Source organism: Microchirus variegatus (genome assembly GCF_963457635.1).
Source record: "Microchirus variegatus genome assembly, chromosome: 23".
Lineage (NCBI taxonomy): Eukaryota > Metazoa > Chordata > Actinopteri > Pleuronectiformes > Soleidae > Microchirus > Microchirus variegatus.
This window is the reverse complement of record NC_139824.1, coordinates 6,456,584-6,477,819: the sequence shown is the minus strand read 5'-3', so window position 1 is coordinate 6,477,819 and position 21,236 is coordinate 6,456,584. Positions and strand designations below refer to the sequence as shown.

General features: G+C 41.6%; 1 protein-coding gene across 1 annotated transcript; it reads left to right on the top strand.

Moving 5' to 3' along the window:
• Positions 1-513: 513 nt before the first annotated feature.
• Positions 514-12,635, top strand: LOC310943911 (beta-1,3-N-acetylglucosaminyltransferase lunatic fringe-like). The gene is made up of 8 exons (XM_083909595.1): positions 514-847; positions 7,014-7,062; positions 7,449-7,551; positions 7,652-7,805; positions 7,956-8,041; positions 8,132-8,291; positions 8,388-8,473; positions 11,384-12,635. Exons 1-8 carry the CDS (start codon positions 569-571, stop codon positions 11,448-11,450), a joined length of 984 nt encoding a protein of 327 aa, XP_083765721.1. The 5' UTR covers positions 514-568; the 3' UTR covers positions 11,451-12,635.
• Positions 12,636-21,236: the final 8,601 nt, after the last annotated feature.

Genomic DNA, 21,236 nt, shown 5'->3' with positions numbered 1-21,236 from the left:
CGGGAATTCTATCTTTTTCTTTCTTTTGAGATTACAGTCGTAATTCCGAGGGGAAAAAGGCAAAATTGAAAAAGTCTGAATTGGGAAAGTGATCAATCTGTCTGTTTTCCAGTTATATTCACATTAGTTTGAATGTTTTCATTGATCCCTTCATGTTGAGAGAACAACAAACGCAGCTCCCTCACAAACAAAGCCATGTGAACATCCACAGACTTCCCCGCCTCTTATCTAGTTAGCCCCGCCTACATTGAAAGCTCAGACCAGCCATTGGTTCGACACCGTGAAGCCACGCCCATTGGCGGAGTTCATAACTTTAAGTTAAAAAAAAGAGAAAAAGTGAGTGATACAGTGGGAGTTCACACTCTGAAGGAGATCAGTGTGACTTCTGCGTGACTGTGTGTGGAAATGTCGTGGCCCGGACTGTGTGTTTGCCAATGAACGGAGCTGTGAGTCCATCCACACTGTTACGATGTGGAGACCCACGCTCACGCTCACGCTCGCCCCAGCGGCGGGACCCGGACCCCACGCTGCTGCCGCCGCCGTCGTCACCTGCCTGCTCGTGACCGGGATGCTCGTCTTTACTGTGGGTCACCCGAGCAGCGGAGAGCCGGGGCCGGGGGAGCGTCCAGCTGCAGCGGGGAGCGGGAAAGCTTTCTCCGCCTATTTCAGGAAACTGACCAGGGAGAGGAGAGCAATAAGTGGCCCCCCGCGGAGCAGCGCTCCCTCCGGGCCCGTGGAGCGTCTGACCCCCTCTGACCTGTTCATCGGAGTGAAAACAACTGGCAGGTATCACCGGCAGAGACTGGAGCTGCTGCTGGACACCTGGATCTCCAGGAACACGCACCAGGTGAGAGGGAGAAAAATAATGTCAGTTTCTGTAATGGACGCTTTAAAGACACTTAATAGACTTTGTTCTATGATGATGTTGTGATAAAATGTTTATTACATTAGTGTATACTTTTTTTGTTACTTTTTTTTTTTCCCAGCCACAAAGATACACAGCACAAGTTGAACTTTGGAGCTGGGAAAAAAATAAAGTTTGAATGTACTTTATAGCGGAGGGCTCGAACCTGTGGGCCGTGAGCCACTTGCCAGTCAATTTGATGCGGCCCTCCACTTAATATAATAATAATAATAATAATAGTAATGATGCATTGTTTTTGAAGGCGCCTTTCAAGACAATCAAGGTCACCAATATCAAGAGATAGTGACTTATAGAGCTGCAACTAACGATTATTTTCATAATCGCTTAATCTGTCGATTAATCGATGAATAGTTTGGTCCAGAAAATGTCAGAAAATGTTAAAAAACGTTGATCAGTGTTTGTCAAACCTGGAAATGACGATGTTCTCTAATGTCTTATTTTGTTCACAAACCAAAATGATTTCTTTGTTATGTGGAGCAAAGAAACAAAGACAATATTCACATTTAAGAAGCTAAAACAATCAGAAATCTTGTTTTAATAATGAAAAAAGCTTCAAACCGATTCACCGATTATCAAAATAGTAATCAAATAATAGATTAATTTAGTAATCGATTAGTAATCGATTTATTGTTTCAGCTCTAGTGACTTATTTCTGTCTGTTTTTTTTATTCACACGCTCATTTTGCATTTCATTTATTGTTCCATATGAAAACAGACACTTTTACTTTTGAATTTCAATAAATGATGTCATTATGGGACACTGTGATATCACTTTAAGCTCATGTTGCACTGAGTGAACATGACTTGACTTTTTCCTCTTCACTGGCCCCTCCTGACCAGACAAGATGCTGGCTGAGTGGCCCCCAGGTCATGTGTGAGTTTGAGACCCCTGGCTTTATAGCATGCATCAAGTTTCTCACTTCTCAAAAATTGTGTGAACTTGCCCTAGTAACTGATTCAATAACCAAATCTGCCAATGAAGAAGATTACAAAATGGGGAGGGAAAGACTGCTGTTTATGCAGAAACGGACTTTATCATATTATATTTGTATTTTTTATTTTGTGTGTAATTCAGCCAACCACAGTCAGTGGCTGTAATTATGAAGCTTTAATCTTAATCTCTTAATCTTTTAAGAGGACGTCTCAAATTCATATTTTTGGACCTAATGCAAAGCACAGAGTGTTCTGTATTATTTCTCCATGAGTGGGGCTGGAGCATCCTAAACACTCCCTTTATCATGTGCAAGAGAGCTGTAAACCCCCTGTCATGTGACTGGCTCTTTGATCACAGCCGGGCCTGCAGAGAATTGTAAAACAGTGATACAGAGGACTTTGTAATGTATGAGCGGGAGATCTGAGGAGTAACATGGCGACCACACTGCTGCTCGTGTGTTGACATGAGACCAGCAGGGAACATGATACTGCAGGACTCTCGTGCATGAATGGAACCTGGGTCTCGTTGGACTTGTGTCAATGAGAACGGTGCAGATGTGTCTCAAGACTTAAAGCAGTAGTTGTGGTGGCTGTCAGGGTCTGCATCATTTAAAAAAAAAAAAACACAACCTTGGCTTCAGACAATGACAAGACTTAACTTTTGTAACATTTACTGATGATACACAGTCCAAAAATCTGAATAATGTTCATTGACTGTTCACAGATTCTTTACATTTTTGCTTGAAAAAATAATGTAATCATTTATCAGAATTGTTGCTGGCTCAGTAACCATGACAATCTTGACTCTTAACCAAGTTGAGGATTAAAAATATGTGTCTTGTGATCTGGAAGAATTACAACATGACTGCAGGAGTTGAAAGGGAGATGTTGTTGCAGGGAAAGATAAAAATGTGAGCTCAAACTGGACGAAGAGTCAGCTCTTTGGTCTGGATCACAGTGGTGTGTGTGTGTGCGTGTGTGTGTGTGTGCGTGAGTCAAAGATGAATCCGTTGCTATAAAACACATGGAGCTGTGGTGAGCTGCACCCAGCATCTTCAAAGCTGGTAATCGAATGCAGACGTGACTGTGGATCACGCAGCGGTCGTTTTCATTTCCATTTAACCCTCAGTGTTTGAGCAGGGACTCACGAAAGTCACGTCACACGCTGCATCCACACTGTTACCATGTAAATACAGGTTATGTATGGGAAATCAGCTGGTCTCTGTGTGTGTGTACATGTCTTAAGGACGATGTGTGGACCAGTTCAAGCAAACCTATCTTTGTGAGGACAGGTCCATACAACTATAATGGACCTTTTGAGGATATGGACCTGGTTTTAGGGTTAGAACTAGGCTAGGGTTAGGCATTTGGTTGTGATGGTTAAGTTTAGGTTAAGGGGCTGGGGAATACATTATGTCTATGAGTGCCCACACAAAGAATGCAGAACCAGCACGAGTGTGTGTGTGCAGGTTCTGTTGCCTCTTAAGGACCTTCTCTGGCATAAACACTGACCTTCTCAGGAACAGTAAGTAGTCCTCATGGAGACCAAAACCTGGTCCCAATTTGTACCATGTTTTATTTAATTTAATTTAATTTAATTTGTCTAAACTGCACAAATGAATGGAAGTCAGAGCAGTGTCCTAAGGAGAATAGTAGCGTGAACGTGTGTGTGTATATATATATATGCACGTGCATGTGCATGTGTGCACGTATGTATGTATGTGTGTGTGTGATGCATTCCCAATATCTGCTCTCACGGCCAGGTGTAAGTAACTCTACCTGTTTCCCAGACACACCTCTCCACTGTGAGACTGCTGAGTAATGGAAACACACACACACACACACACACACATTTTCACAGTGTTACCTTCACAAACACAGAAGCCCTGGGAACTCACCAGATTTCTCACGGGAAGTAAAATATGTGTCTGATCTCAAGAGTAAACACACACACACACACACACACACACACACCTTCACACAGGTCTGCAGAGCTATTCTTGTGGGGACACTGTATTCACATCCATTTGTATGTACAGCCTCACCAAAACATTATCCTTAACCATTAAAGCAGAAATTAATAAAGCAGACGAATAAATAACGCAGGATATAGAGACACAAAAATGAACTCTTCTTAAAAATACAAGCTCTAAAATCTCCAGAGCTGATTAACATATAATATTAAAATTTAAGAGGGAAACGACTGCAATGGTGGAGTTTAAAGCCAAAGATAGTGTTGTACTGAGAACGTTAAGAACTAGATTTTTGCTCTCCATGAGGACTAATTTTCCTGACTATTTCAGTATTTATGACAGTGTTAAAAAAGGGGGGTGGGGGGGACAACAACAAGTATACACACACACACACACACAGAGTTATCACTTTCTCCTGCCTCAGTGGCTGTTGTTTGCCGCCATTTCCTGTGTTGTAAAGCCCCATTCCCCCCCTACACTTCCTCCCCAGCTCAGCACACACTGCTCTGATATCACAGATTCTCAGTCTAACACTCATGCAGACGCAGGAGCTGACCGCTCTCAAGGGGCTTAAGAGGCTCAGAGTGGAAAAAAATGACACTGACAAAAACTCACAGCTGGCCAGACAACCCCCGCCCCCTCTCTCTCTCTCTCTAGATTAATTGTTGAATCTGTGCTGTGTGGCAGTCGGATTCAAAACTGGAAACTCCAAACCTGGACTTTTCACAGGGGCAGTGCAGACAGTGTCAGTCATGCTGTTCATTATTCTCCTCAACAAGTTGATTGGACTATAATTTAAGTGCCTTAAGGAGCGTTATCGCTGGTCGCTCCTCCCTGCAGCTGTTAAACTGCACAACAAGCACTGCTCTCAGTAGACCACACGTAATGTATGTATATATACACAAATGTATATGTACTTAACATAAGTGCAATATGCATATAATGCAATACAATACATAAAATATCAATATATACAATGCTCAATCCTTGTCTATACTGTAAATATCAAGCCCATATTGTATATATTCTGGTAACTGTCTATAAAGGACTATCTTATCTTAACTTAAAAAATAAGTATTGATCAGTGTTTGTCTACAAACCAAAGATATTTAGTTCATTGTTATAGAAGAGGAATTGGCCAGAAAAGGTCCTGTAAGTAAGTGCTTACTTTACATAACTTTCAATATCTGGCAGTCATTTACAATTTACTGCATGTTATAATAGTGTATTATTAATTTGAAATAAATAAAACAAAAAGTTCTATTTTAAAAAAAACTAAAAAATACACTGTATTCGTACATGAACACCAGATTTTGCGTGTTAGATTTGAAATTTGAACAGTGTAACACATATTTAAAAAGACGTGTGTTTGAGTCTTTGTCTCAATGTGCAAAAACAAGCCAAAAAAATCCCTTTCTGGCAACAAAGATGCTGATTCGCCAGCTTCCTGCAACAACGCGAGGAAAATTACCGCAATAAGCACACGTTGGCTTTGACCTTTAACTTCTCAGCATTCAGAAAACGTTGGAATTTTTCCGATAGCACAAACCGTTGCGTAAGTGCACTTATGTGCAAACGTGACGTCTTAGTCGTCAACTATTATTTGATTAATTATAGTGGACATTTGAATGTGGTGCAACATAAAAGTGGGACTTGAAATGTGCTGGGAAGTTATTCAGAAGCACATCAGATGAACAAATGTTTCAATGTGCAACGTTTTAGATAATAAATAAACAGACAAGTGAACACAAAGCCGTTATTGTTATTGCTCGGTGTCGTTTTTGTTTGCTAATTTGCTAATTATGGCCTAAAGGCTACAGCGACACAAACATCAGCAGCAGACATTTGGCATCTTCCCTGATGATTATTGCTCATCTGCATTTCGGCTGATAAGGAAGAGCCATAGTTACATAGAGTTTATTAACCAGACACATTCATTCAATTATCCTTTTTTTAAAGCCATTATTTCATTTAGAAGAGGCAGGTAGAGAAAGAAAGCAGCTCACTAAAAATGCAGTAAAATATCACAATATTCTTATTTGAATGTGCACAATGTTGCATTCAAATGTTCATAAAAAAAAACATTATTGTAAAAGATGGATAAAATACATTTGAATTGTAAAATATATATACGTCATAAAATGTTCAGCATTCAGCTATCGAAGACACAAATCTCAGACACATCCTTGTTAAATTGCCACGGGAATAATGCACAATAAAACTCCTTATATGGACATCCTGTCGTGTGTTTATAGGTCATCGCCCTGCTTATCAAAATGCACTTTTTTTCATCTTCTTTTGTGTTGTTGAGTCAAAGAAATAATAATAATGAAATATTGAAAAAAAAATGTTTTCCGTCAGATTGCCTATAGGCTGCGCTCGAAAAACAGGATACAAGACACTGTATATTGCACATTGTTATCGCCTCTGTATATATAGGTTTTAAATGAACAATGGAAAAAGGCAGAAATGCTCTGTGTTCCAAGGGTTTAACAGCTACAGCCAGATTCACACGCTTCAGAGGTGATTTAAAAGCAGCCAGTGAGACCAGATCTCTGACATTCAGTTGTTTTTGCAAGTGACTCAAAGCAAAAGGTTCAGAAAAGTGGAAAAAGTCAGGACTTTTGGAACAGTTAGTAGAAATAAATCCTGGGAAAGGGAAAATAATGTAGGATCTGAGATAAGGAGGATGGACAGACAGACAGATAAATAGATTCTACTTCAGATCGATCGAGGATGGAGCCAAAACGGCAGACTTTTCACAGGCTGCGCTGTAGGCTCTGTGCTCCCAGTGTGTGTGTTTACTTCCTGTGGAAAGTTACGGGGTCTACGCGGCTTCCTGAGCGCGCACTGACCCTCGACCTCGTCGCTCATCACATAAATACCCATGTGAACACGCTGCAGCTGCAGCACAGTGACCAGCTGCTCTGCTGCTGATAGAGAGGACACTCACCTTCAGCCACACACTGTCAGCAGTTTCACTGTTGACATGTGTCCTGTGTCACCGTGGAAACAGGTGGAGTCTCACCTGAAATCACAAACAGTCAACCATGAAAAATGGTGTTGGAGCGGAAAAGTGTGTGTGTGTGTGTGTGTGTGTGTGTGTGTGTGTGTGTGTGATGGTGTTTTTGATACTGGAATAACATGAACTGTGTGTGTGGGTTGTTGTTTTTTTCCCACAGACGTATGTGTTCACTGATGGAGAGGACAAAGACCTGAGGAAAAGGATGGGTGAGCGCACACACACACACACACACACACACACACACACACAGGCAGTTTTGCTGAGTAGCACCAGCAGTGTTATCTGCAGTGCAAGAGTCAGGAAAGCAGGAACTAGCGTGCTGACTGGGCAACGCTGTGTTTCCGTGAGGTGCAGGAAGTCACTTCACTTTAATCAACAGGCCTTTCCTCATCTCACTAATGGAAACACTTCACTTTCAATTGCACATTGAACATATTGTACTATGTAGTACTTAGATCATAATGGAAGAGACGCACACAAATGACACTTGCGTGCCAAAGCGGTACACAAGTGTCATTCCTTCTCTCCTGGTATACTTATTACAATGTATTAATACATTCTTTGATGTATTTCTGTTATTGATTATTATCAGGAGATCACCTGATCAATACTAACTGTTCAGCGGCACACAATCGTCAGGCCCTGTCCTGTAAAATGGCTCTGGAGTACGACACATTTATCGCCTCTGGAAAGAAGTAAGACACAATCCACACAAACGAAACCACTTATATTATTATTATTAGTTGTCGTCGTAATATTAATCAACGTCTTCTTGACTCATCTTGTGTGTTGCAGGTGGTTCTGTCATGTGGATGATGACAACTACGTGAACGTCGCGTCCCTCCTGAAGCTCTTGTCTCAGTACAGTCACACAGAGGACATTTACATCGGCCGACCGAGCCTGGAGCGGCCGATAGAGGCCACAGAAAAACTTGGCACTGCTGAGATGGTAACTTACCCACACTGCTACACAATAAATACTCTGTCCCTTTTGTTTCCACGACTGAAATATGCTCTGACTTGTCCTTCAACTGTGAACCAAGGCTGAAGCACACGATACACCTTAATTACTGGGTGATGTGTGTGTGTTTGTGTGCAGAGGCAGGTGCGTTTCTGGTTCGCCACAGGCGGAGCAGGGTTCTGTCTGAGCCGTGGCCTCGCTCTCAAGATGAAACCCTGGGCGAGGTAAGCCCTGGCTTTGATATCGAGCCTTGAAATCGGCTCTGTAATTAAATCTCTGCTTCCTCGTGAAACGGCCTTCCCCTCTCTGTCTAGTGACGGCACTTTCATGACAACAGCTGAGCTCATTCGCCTCCCCGACGACTGCACTGTTGGCTACATCGTGGAGGCACTGCTCGGTGTTCGCCTCATCCGATCAGCCTTGTTCCACTCTCACCTGGAGAACCTGGGACTGGTGTCGGACATACACAGCCAGGTATACACACACACACACACACACACACACACACACACACTTTACTACTCTGCTACTACAGATATCAAAAGCATGTTTTTGTTGTTCTCATGTTAGGTGACCCTCAGCTACGGCACTGTGGAAAACAACAGAAACACTGTCAATGTAAAAGGCCTGTTGTCCCTTAATGAAGACCCCACAAGGTAAGTCTGTGTTTGTGTGTGTGTGTGGGTGCGTGCGTGTGTGAGTCCTCACAACTTTAAAGGCCTTTTTCAGGGTTAAGACTTGGTTTCAGGGTTAGAATTGGGTTTAGGTTAGAGTTAAGGTAAGGGTTAGGCATCTAGTTGTGATGGTTAAAGCGGACCTAGTCCGGAAGTTCCAATTAACGCCGTTTTTTAGTGTGTATCTGCGTCATTACCTTGTTTACGAAGCCCTGAAGTTTCGAAACAGTTCAACCACTGTTGAGAACGCTGTGTTTTATTGTTATCTCGGGCTCAGCGAGATCCCGCTCCGAACCCGGATCCGGTTACGTAAACAACGATTCTCCAGAACAGCGGATTGCCTGCTCCGCGCACTATTCCGGGCACATCAGTTTGCATACATTGAACGGCAGAAGAAGAATAACGTCCGTTGTGGAGGTGTTTCACGAGCGACAGTGTCTTCTGACTCTGGGTCTGACTCCGGGTCAAAGTCATAAAAGGGACTGAGGCGGGGAGTCGTGACTAAGCTATTTTTAAACACTGTTAAAACAATGTTTTGATAATGAGGAGCAGTGCATCCACCGTTCCAGAGGGGGGAGCTGCGCTTCTGAGAGCAGGTGTGCCGAATGTCACTTCCGGGGTACTGGCCAATCACAACACAGTCTGTCTTCTCGGGCGAGATTTATGTCTGGATTTCTATCGGCTCGTTTCCAGTAACTAGGAGGTTTTTGACCATAAAAACAAGTTTACAAGTTATATATGTAAGTAGACCTCTAACTAACATATATGTGAAACAGGACCACTCTATGTGACCTTTAAGGTTAGGAAATGCATTATGGCTCACTTTGAATGCTGCGCAACCTTGTGTTGTGGAGGACCTGTCACATTTAGGGGATGTCATGAAGTCAATTATTATGACTTTATTAAGACATGTTTTAAAGGAGAAGGCCCTGGTTTAATTCAACGCACAGATCTCAACCCAGATTTTGGAACTGCGCACAAAGCATGCGTTGGGGTGCGTGAAGTGAATTTCCACCCCACCAATAGGTGGAGTATAAATCCCCACTCACCAAGCAGAAAAAACATTTACAACAGAAGAAGTAGTCGCCAAGGATAGTTATCCGAGCCTCGACCTGGCTGACACCCCAACTCCACTGCCCGACACCTTTCAATGAGCCGCTCGATCCAGACGTTCTATTCTTCTTTAGTAGGAATGCATCCTTATTCCTCGCGCCCAGACTTGTACTGCCACCTGATGGTGGAGTGGGATATTACAGGACCCTGACGCGCGAGTAGACCAGGGCCTTTAGCCTGAGGTTAGGGTTGGGAAGGGTTAAGGTTAGGGTCAGGGTTAGGTTTAGGTCAGTACTAATTATGGTTAACTAAGTATCAAGGAAGTGTAAGTCAATGCAATGTCCTCTGAAGTCATGGAAACCAGAGTATGTGTGTGTGTGAGAGAGAGTTGTTGCTTCATTATGCAGGAGAGGAACATAATACAAAGCCTAAAACATCCATATTAGCTGATAGCGTGGACGAGCATTAGCAGATAATTGAATATCCACAGGAGGGAAATGGGTTTTCATGGAGTCAGACGGGGATTTTCTCTGCTGACCTGAGCTTTTTTGTCTTACGCTAATTGCTCCACGAAGACACACAACACATGACTTAGTTTAGAGTGCGTGTTCATTTTCCTCTGTAGTTAATGTTCTTTAATTACCATATTAAAATTGTCCTACACCAATTTATCATTGCTCTCATTTAACCCTGATATGGATCGATGCACCAGAACTACAGTCTGTATGTAGGTAATAGAAAGCCCGGTTCACGCTCCTTCTCCATTATTTAAAACAAGTGTATACATTCTCCTGACAAGTTTATGTTCTCAAATGCTGATGCTGTGCTGTGGTGATAATGTGATTGACAGCAGATGCAGCACTTTTCCACGATACAGCTCTACTAGCACTACTTGGCTCGGCACAGCGCGACTCTACACTCTTTTATCCCGGCTTATAAACATCATATTCGACAGACTGAAGAAAACATCTTTGTTTCTCACAGATCTGCACAAACATCACACACTAATCATTTTAAACATGTCCGTCAAATGAAAATGAGAGTAATTATGTAAAAAGTACCATTCTCTTACATATCGCTGAATCACAATTTCAGTCAAAATTGTATTGTATTATACATAATTTAATTAGCAGCATATATATATTTCTGGTAGTTTTCCACTTTATCCTGTTTGATGTACAGATTCTACTCTGTCTCTTAGGTCCATGTTTGATATCTAAGGCCCCTGCTCCCTTCATGCCCTCCATGATGCTCTGTCTTCACACAAAATGCCACCTTTACTGTGAATATTTACAGTGCAAGGGTCATAGAACAACATTTGTGCAGGAAAGCAAAACAATACAAAGGCTAAAACACAAAGCGTCTTCCTGATATTAAGGGGCTTTTCTTCCCTTCTTTTCCCCTCTGGTCAGTACTTGTATCATTGTGTATTGAATTGAGATAATGGCCATAATTTAACTTTTTACGTAAACACCGTAGTGTGTGTGTGTGGGGGGGGGGGGGCGGGTGTGGAGGTCATGAAATTAACTTACAAACCCTATTTGTGGAGTAGTTTGAGTAAAAAAGTAAATATAAGTGACACACGCCGTTTTTCTTTTCATTGTTTTCAATATTTTTCTCGAAAGTGTGTCGTATTAAATCGTGTACAACAATTCTTTATGTAAGCGCTGCAGACCGTGTGTGTTTTACTACCATGACAAGTTTCCTGGCTTTGTTCATTGTGCGTGTGTGTGTGTGTGTGTGTGTGTGCTCATGACAAATTGCATTCACAGTTTTATTTTGAAATACCCAGTTGGTGGCTTCCAGGCATTGTGACACTCATTTCCCTCTTTTTCTTAGGTTCAGGTCTGTCCATTGTCTGTTGTACCCAGACACTCCTTGGTGTCCCAGCCCCTGGCGACTTTAACAGCCATCCAGAGACAGACGGTGGGAGACAGAGTTTGAAAGGAAGCATAAAGAGATGAAGTCCCACTGCTGCCCTTCGCTGACTCTTGAAGTACTGTTGCATTACTTTGACCCTGAACTCCTGGGCTGACCTTGTGGTGAATTGTTCCTTAATGTGACTTCAACCAAAAGCTCAGCCTGTCACAGCTGCCTAATCTCATTGTTCAGTTGTCCTTGTCCCTTGTGTTTTATTTTTGGCCATCGTTTTATCAGGTATAATAACTTCTCTGCCCAAAGGAACTGCTGAACATGGCACCAAAACATCTGACTGACATGAGATAATATAAGCTGGGCCACACGGTTGGTGTAGTGATCAACGCTCTTGCCTTTGCAACAAGAAGACCCGAGGGTTTGAGCCCCGGTTGGAACAAGGGCCCTCTGCATGGAGTTTGCATGTTCTCCCAATGTGTGCGTGGGTTTCCTCCCACAGTTAGGTAAATGGGTCACTCTTTTTGTCTCCATATATGTGGCCCTGTGATGGACTGGTGATCTGTCCAGGGTGTACCTCGCCTATCACTCTGTGTCAGCTGAGATAGGCACAGCGCCCTCCCGTGGAGGATAAAGCGGTAGATAATGGATGGATGGAATATAAGCTGTTTGATTTATTATTACAATTGGAACTAAAGTGTGCTCTGAGAAGACATACTTTCAAGAACAATCCTGTATCCACCTTCTCAATTTAATCTGCTGCATAATGTGATAGGTTTGATTTTGGGTTCAAGGGTGTCGTGGTTAGTACTCTTGTCTTTGCAGCAAGAAGACCCGGGTTCTCCGGTTTCTTCCCACAGTCCAAAAACATGCAGATTTGGGGATTAGGTAAATTGGACACTGTGTGTGAGTGTGAGAGTGGATGTTTGTTTCTACACTCTTAGAAATAAAAGTACTAAGTAGAACCATAGAAGATTCTTCGGCTTGTTCTCATAGGAGAACCCTTTTTGGCTCCAGGTAGAACCTTTTTATAAAGGTTACACCTGGAACCCTTTTGGAGGATTCCACCAATAACTCTTTTAAAACCCTTTATTCAGGAAATGGGTTTTAAAGGGTTCTCTGGATCAAAATGGTTCTTACTGGAACCATTATTGTTACCAAGAAGCCTTGAAAAACCTGTCCAGGGTGTACCTCGCCTATTGCCCTATGTCAGTTGGGATTGGCACCAGCGACCCTCATGTGGAGGGTAAAGCATTAGAAGATGATTGAGTCAGAGTGACTGAGTGATTTTGGTTTATGCCTCACCCTTCTGCAAAATTTCAGGGAAATCAGTTTAGAGGATTTCACGTGAGGAAGACAAATGGCACCAAACACAAAAAACTCTTCGGTGGAGTTGAAACTAATAAAATGAGACACAGGTTGTAATGAACAGGGATTATTCAAGTTGAAGTAAAGTGGACTTTAAGTTACCGAATCATCCTCAGGAGACCATGAACATGCATTCAGTGGTAATGCATCCAGCAGATGTCTGGATATGTCGATACTGGACCAGCAAATGAACTGAAAAGAGAGAGATTGGAGTTCATGTGATTCTGGTGTCTCTTCTCTTGGCTTCTGTTTCTTTTCCCCTCCACATGTTCATTGTTCACCTCTCTTCTCCCTCAGCTCAATGTCAGTCAGTGAATATTTGTCTGCTTTTTCACCCCGCTGCGCCTCGTCACGCTCCAGCGTTGACAGCGTTTGAGGCGTTGCATGTGGCTGCAGCTGTGACGCAAAAACACAGAAGCACAGATTTGTCTGAAGTTTTATCTCATCGGTGTTCAGTATTATCCTCCTCTGAAGTATGATATCGTGACTTTATGACTGAGCACTTTTATTTCTGCTGATTGCAGACCATGCTTTGATAAAAAAACACAGGTGACTGGATTGGGCAAAGGAAATGTTCTTATTTGTCTTTTTTATCAAGATAAAACAGTGCTGCCTTCTCTGGTCAAAATAACTCACATTTACACTAACACACACTTTTGTTGTATAATTTAGACATACATTTCCAACCTCGTTGCCATGTTTATATATGTGGGTGTGTAAGTAGATATTCTTCCATAGAAACCAATGGATATCACCTGTATTTATCCATATACGGTGAGATTACTGATGTTTTTTGAAGGTTACAACTGTGTAATAAGGATATTTCCCGCCTTTTATTGAGAACTGACTCATGTTGAGTCGTCTTCTGTATTTTGTGTGCATTGGAAGCAGCTGATGCTGGAGCTGAATGAAGGTTATTGAGTTAACTATTCAGTCCCATGTTAAATGAATGTATATGATGAACTTTTGCTTCTGAAGCGTTTACGTGCTCTCTCCAGTATCTGGACCGTCTGAAGACGTTAAGTCAATAAAGTTTTTGGTCAAATGTCTGGCTGTTATTTCTTTACGCTGTTGGAAGTCGGGAGGGTTGTAAATGGGATTTACAGACATTCTAGGTCTATTCTTGGATAATAACAAGTTCATATATTGTGTATCACAATCACATGTTTTGCCTATTTCACTTCTGTGGTAGTGAGGAGAGGGTTCCTACAGACAAACCAGAGTGTCCACACCTGCAAGTGTGCAAACAGATTCTATAGACCGTTAGACTGAGGTCTGTTTATGAAGCCAGTACTTAACTCAGTACTTTGACATCTTAAAAGTCAATAACAGTCGATCGCAGAATACAGCGCTGAACACTCCCTCAGTGGACACAAGTACTGGCTTCATAAATTCAATTCAGTTTAATTACATTTATTTGCACAGAGCCAGGCCCTGTGATGGACTGGCGAACTGTCCAGGGTGTATCCCGGCTATCGCCATATGTCAGCCGAGATGGGCACAGCACCCCCCACGACCCTCCGGTGGAGGATAAAGCGGTAGATAATGGATGGATGTACAGCGGAGAGAAAAAACTCTTTTAACAGGAAGAAATCTTCCTGTTAAAAGAGGGAAAGGTGTCAACATGGCTTCATAAGACGTTTTTGTTCATATTAGTTTTTCTTCTTATCCAAAAATAAAAATCTAAAACACTCAAAGATGTGCAGCCATCTGCCTCGACAGGTTGGGGTGAAAGGGAAATGGGGGACAGAAAGGACAAGACGGAGGCAAGTTAGAGACGGCATAGAGAGACCAGGAGCAGAAATAGAACAGTTGTGTCATGGTGTCACAGGGGAATGGGACCCAAAACAGATCTCAGATGCCAGGTAAAAAGAACAGGGATATACAGTGGTATGCAAAAGTTAGTACATTTTCATGCTTTTCCTTTATAAATCACTGGTTGTTTGGATAAGAAATTTCAGTTGAATATATCATGTAGGAGACAAACACGGTGATATTTGAGAAGTGAAATAAAGTTTATATGATTTACAGAAAGCGTGCAAGAATTATTTAAACAAAATAAGCCATGTGCATAAATTTAGGCACCCTTGTCATTTTATTGATTTCAATACCTGGTTTAGTAACCTCAGTGACCCTTGACCTCCATGCACGGGTGAATCCAATCATAGTATTTAAGGAGGCCAATTGTAAGTGTTTCTCCTCTTTGCATCTTCTCTGAAGAGTGGCAACATGGGAGCCTCAAAACAACTCTCAAATGACCTGAAAACAATGATTGTTAAACATCATGGTTTAGGGGAAGGATACAGAAATCTATCTCAGAGATTTAAGCTCTCAGTTTCAACTGTGAGGAACATTGTGAGGAATTGGAAGACCACAGGCACAGTTCTAGTTAAGGCCCGAAGTGGCAGACCAAGAAAAATCTCAGATAACCAGAGGCGTAGGATGGTGAGAACAGTCACAGTCATCTTGCTGCAGATGGTGTCACTGTGCATCGTTCAACTATTCAACGCACTTTACACAAGGAGATGCTGTATGGAAGAGTAATGCAGAAAAAGCCTTTTCTCTGCACCCACCACAAACAGAGTCTCTAGAGGTATGCTAAAGCACATTTGGACAAGCCAGCTTCATTTTGGAATAAGGTGCTGTGGACTGATGAAACTTAACTAGAGTTATTTGGGCAAAACAAGGGGCATTATGCATGGTGGAAAAAGAACACATTTCAAGCAAAACCCTTGCTACCTATGGTAAAATTTGGTGGTGGTTCCATCATGCTGTGGGGCTGTGTGGCTAGTGCAGGGACTGGGAATCTTGTTAAAGTTGAGGGTCGCATGGATTCCACTCAATATCAACAGATTCTGGAGAACAATGTCCAGGAATCAGTGACAAAGGTGAAGTTGTGTCGGGGCTGGATCTTTCAACAAGACAACGACTATAAACACTGCTGCTCAAAATCTACTAAGGCATTCATGAAGAGAAACAAATACGTTCTGGAATGGCCATCTTAGTTTGTCTCCTATATGATATATTTAACAGAAATTTCTTCATTCAAACAACCAATGATTTATAAAGGAAAATCATGAAAATTTACAGGGGTGCCCAAACTTTTTTTTTCATACCACTGTATTCCCGCACCAGAGGTGTCAAGCACATAACAAAAACAGGTTTACAAAAAGGTAACCAAAGGCACCAGCGAAAAAGTCTGGGCTGAGTGGGTCAAAAAAAAAGTACAACCAAAAGAAAGTCACCTGCCTGATAAAACTACACCCAAAGAAACAACCCAAAAAGGACAAGAGGATTAACAGGTATCTAACATGGTCTCTCTGGGTGAACTGATGCTCTGGCACTGACAGAGGGAACAGCTGCACTTAAGTAGTGGCAGATCCTATTAACCAAAATGAGCACAGCTGTGCAGGTGAACCAGAGCTGCTACTGTCACGCCCACAGCCAGAGAGCGGGAGAAAGACAAGGAGAAAAACACTACATTTGAACTACCCAACCCACAGTCACAACATTATATCGAGTGATAAGTTCAGACGAGACAGTTCTGAGTCCATTATGGCACGTTTATAGTACTATAATGTCATTTCATTTCATGGACACCTTGGTTGGTCAGGAGGAACCTTGCACAAGTGCAATGTTTTTGCTCGAAAAATTGCGAAACACAAAATTCATCCAAAAAGTCACACAAAACACAAAATATGAACTCGTTATTATTTGAAAATAGAATGACTTAGAATGTGTGTAACTCTGGATTATTCCTTTAAATGTCTCAACTCTGACCTTTTATGAGCTGCTGGGTTCCCGACTAGAGAAAAAAAAAACCCTCTTCTCTGAAGCCATTATCCCCCCACCCACATGACACGCTGAAACAACAGCACATTTCTTATCTGATGGAGCCACACACCAGGTCCTGCAGAGATAAAGGCATTACCAAAATATTAGCAGTCTGCAAACCATTGTGTGTGTGTGTGTGTGTGTGTGTGTGTGTGTGTGTGTGTGTGTGTGTGTGTGTGTGTGTGTGTGTGTGTGTGTGTGTGTGTGTGTGCGTGCGTGCGTGTGTGCGTGCGTGTGTGTGTGTGTGTGTGTGTGTGTGTTTGTTGTATTTGTTCCCTTTTAAATGAACACTGGCCTTGCCAGGACTAGTAGTCCATACCAAAGCCTGGTTCTTATGAGGCAGCCTGACCTCATCTCAATTGAATTTTGGTTAGGTTCAGATGAGGGATAACACTTTGTTTAGGCTGTCTAAACACAATTTGCAAACAAAAACAGTGTGTGTGTACTTGTATTTACATATGTGTGAGGACATTTGTCTGGGCCCCACAAGTTTAAAGGACTTTTTAAGTGTTAACCTTTAGAATACAGAGCATTTCAGCTGCTTTTTTCTCCATTACTATGTTTAAACATACAGTATATACAGAGGCTGTATATGTAAGTGTGCAGTATAGAGAAAAGTACTCCACATGTTTGAATTTGTGAAATTTTGAAATACATCATAGCTCAAAGGTGGCTCGTTTTTATGAACAAAAAGTAAAACAGTCTATTTTGGGACTTCTACACAATTACTGCCACTTTATATCACAACTAAAAATGTGATATAAAATAAATCATAACTTTGACACATAAGAAGACAAAAAGTTCACCACTAGGTGCACCTGTGGCACAGATCTGTGAGGGTTAAGAGCTGGTTTTAGGTTTGGGGTTCGAAAAAGGTTAAAGCAGGGGTCTCAAAGTCAAATGACCTGGGGGCCACATGAGTAAAGAAAAATCCAACTGTGGGGGGTGGGGTGGTTTGACACCTGCTCGGTCATTGTCAACATAAAATTTCATCACAATATTGCATGAGGATATCGCAACAACAACATTTGTGACGATATTTTGATATGCAAGTGGCCGCACATCAATCAAAGGGCCATCTTAGTGAGTTTGAGCTCACTAGGTCAAAGGTCAGGGTTATGTCTATGATGCTTACTCCTCACCAAGATATAAAAAGAGAGAGAAACAGAAAAAACACATATACTGAGGTTTCTCATGCTTGGTGGACAGTGACGTCTGCTGGCTGAATGTGTTACTGCAATGAGTGGAAACTGTCCATTAAATTGGTTATTTTCTCCCTCTCATCCAAAAGAGAAGTAAAAGACCTCTGATAATCGAACTAGATAACGTGTAAAATAGTTAAGTATATGATTTCATTTAAATACAAGTTCACTTACCATAAGACAGGAAAATTAATTTTAAAAGTTATTACCGATCATTTGGATTTTATGAAGAAATATAAAATATTAATGCTGCAGCTTTGTGAGACTTCAACACTGACAATACTGTATTTTTTAAATTTGCAGTGAGTGCAGTTTCCAGGTTGAGAAAACTGTTGAAATCTGTTTTGCTTTAAGGTCAAATAAAAACATGTGGAACAACCAAACCTCCAGTGAGTCATGATTGATGGATGCATTTTTACTCCTTTCATTCCAGTCAATCATCACTGTCTTTTATTCTTCCCTTGATATAATGCATCATGCATTTATTGATGTGCATTAGGCACGAGATGACAGTTTGAAATGATGCACATCAATAATACAAATGATAGAAGCAGAGTCTATGAGGTCATAAACTGCGTTATGACAAGAGCACAAAATAAAGTACAGGTTAACAGATATCAGGATATTGAACCCTTGATTGCACTGAAACAGAAACAGAAAGTAGCCATAATCAGTACGTTAAATTTGCTTTAATTTCTTCTTTTAAAACATTTATTCCAGGCTGAATGATATCATTACCACAGATTTGACATGTACATCATTAATATCTTAGTTTAACCATCAGAAAATAAAAACAGCCATAAAAAACATTGTTTGCCCGTCACATCTGGACAGAGGTGTATTTGAAGTCCTGTATACACACACACACATACACACTTCACTGATTTTTCAACATAAGCAGGGCTTCTTCTTCTTCTTCTTTTTTTTGTTTTACTGTTTCAACCAATTCATTCAGAACCAGGCTGGGTTAATCCCAGAATGCATTGCACAGGAATTCAAATACAACTTAAGGTCAGGTATGCAGACGACACTGTAGTAGTTTTATTAAAACATTGCAAGACAGAGAGTCATTCACCATTAATAAGAGGAAAAACACTGCTCTTGCATTTATTCTCCTACAAAACAGCTAGCTATTATGTTATCTTTAAAGATTTGATTTTTACAAGACAGAGGAAAAAAAAGCCATGTTGGGATATGAAGAGTGTTTTTAAGAGTTTACAAAGGCCGTTAATCAGTGACTCGTCCAACAGATCTTAACAATGTTTGCATCAATGGTGCAAAAAACATACACACACTGTAAAATACTAGACCATAGGTAGCATTGTTACCATAACATGGACATTTCCTTTCTAGTAAAATCACACATGTAAGATTGTCTCGCTATTACGAGAAGTGGTCATTGATTAATAATAAAGTATTTAAATGCTGTACAGGAATGGTGGCTGAAAGGTGACTGAATGTCGAGTATCTGCTCACTCGGCTAACTAGAAGAGATCTCTCTGAAACGCAGCTACTACCTACTACATTACCCATAATGCAAATGGTTACCAGTGTGATGTCACAGCTGTGGGGGGCGAGGGAGTGCAGCTACAAGATGTGAACGTGATAGAGGACTAAAGCAAGGAATGCTGGATGTTATGTTTAGTTCTGAAGCGGCGGCGTGTGCGCGTGTGTCAGACGAGTAGATAGGCTGACCCTCGTCTGCAGCCAGTCAGACACATTGATCACTAACACTTACACACGGTGACGCTGAGATAGAGCAATAGCCGATCACACTGCAGTGATGTCACACACTGTTTCACAACTACAGATTTTATACACTGTACACAGAGTTTTAGAGCCGGAGGGGGGGGGAAAAAACCACTGGCAGTGTTCCCGGCAGTGTTTTTGCTTCTCCATCACACAATGTCACCTTAAAGAGAATTTGTGCTTGTGGGTTAAACAAAAAGAACAAGATATCTCACTGCTGGTGGCTAAAAGTTCATCCACAGTCACCAGTTAGGAAAATAAAAGCATCGAGACAGAAAAAAAAAAGGTGAAGAGTACATGGTCACAGTATTACATCCTGAATGTCAGATGATAAAACAAAGAAGAAGAAAAAACACCTACTTTACTTGATTTTGAAATACTTAATGTAACAGAACTGGGACGTGTTGTTTCAGGTTTTGGGGCACAACTTCCATTCAGTAACGATGCAAAGCTGCGTTCTGCTTTTTTTATGTTCCTGATCACATCCCTGAATGAAAACAACATGTTCTAATAAAAACTTTAACGTCCCTTCTCTGTGCCGATCGTCCTCTATGACCTTGAGTAGCGAACTTAGCACCTGGCAAAATGTGGAGTCGCAGTTATCTGTCCATTGCTTCTCCTTTCAAGTGTCTTTTCTGTTCCCTTTAATTTACAGTGGCAGAGAAAGCATTCCAGGATTTTCTTCCCTTTCGTGGAAACATCTGGAGGCAGCAGGAGAACAGAATCAGGCATTCCTCATATTCATTATAGAGTTTTTTGGCACCGGTTGAGCCTTCTTGTCCTTCTTGTATCTTCCTCCATTTCCCAAAAAGCTTCAAGGAAGTTATTCCACCACAGGATTCCTGGCTCGTATTCAAAAATGCATGAACTGAGGTGCAAGAGAGAGGCATGGATACACTTTTGAAGCTCACGATTCAAGTCTTAGACAACAATGTTAAGCTAAAGAGAAAAAGTGGGTGTGCTGCTAGAGTTTCTATCTAAACATGGCTTTCTAATGCACTTGTTATTTATACAGATGACTGACCATTTAGACTGTGAACGTGTGTGTGTGTGTGTGTGTGTGTGTGCGTGTGCATGTGTCTGAGATACAGCAAATATTTCCATGATAAACACACAACACACCACATTACCATGATTCAACAGTCTACTTTTCATATCAAGTCAGAATAAAGCTATTTACAGCTCTGTACAATGTGTGTGCGTACCTGTGTATGCCTGTGTGCGTGTGTGTGTTTGTGTGTGGTCTAAATGTACAAGTCTCAGGGGGTTGAGCAGTAGCTGTCTCCATTGGGGGTCGGTGTAGAGATCTATCCCAGTGGAGGAAGATGAGGAGGTATTTGGAGAGTACAGGAAGAAACTGCGGAGAGGGAGCCAGGCTGTATTTGCTGAGAAATCTGGGTAAGTGAGCTGCTCAATCACATAAGTCGCGGAATGAGCAGCTCTTGATGTGCAGACAGCTTTCTTCTTCTTCAACTGTGTTGTAATAACTGTGGATGAGGAGAAGACACTGATCTTCACATCTTCAAAGTGCAGTCCTTTACTGAGGTGCTTGGTTGATGTTTTCTTGCTTGCTGTTGTTGTTTCTGGTGAATCTGTGTAAGTGAACCTGTTGCTGCTCAAAGCACTCAGCTCTGGTTGAGCTACGACGAGTGCCATGTTGGGTCTTA

Excerpts from the sequence above, each read along its gene's own strand:
- LOC310943911 (XM_083909595.1), top strand. The coding sequence starts at position 569 with ATGCTCGTCTTTACTGTGGGTCACCCGAGCAGCGGAGAGCCGGGGCCG. Across the intron at positions 7,552-7,651 it reads TTTATCGCCTCTGGAAAGAA|GTGGTTCTGTCATGTGGATG; the intron begins GTAAGACACAAT and ends TGTGTGTTGCAG. Across the intron at positions 8,292-8,387 it reads TGTCGGACATACACAGCCAG|GTGACCCTCAGCTACGGCAC; the intron begins GTATACACACAC and ends TTCTCATGTTAG.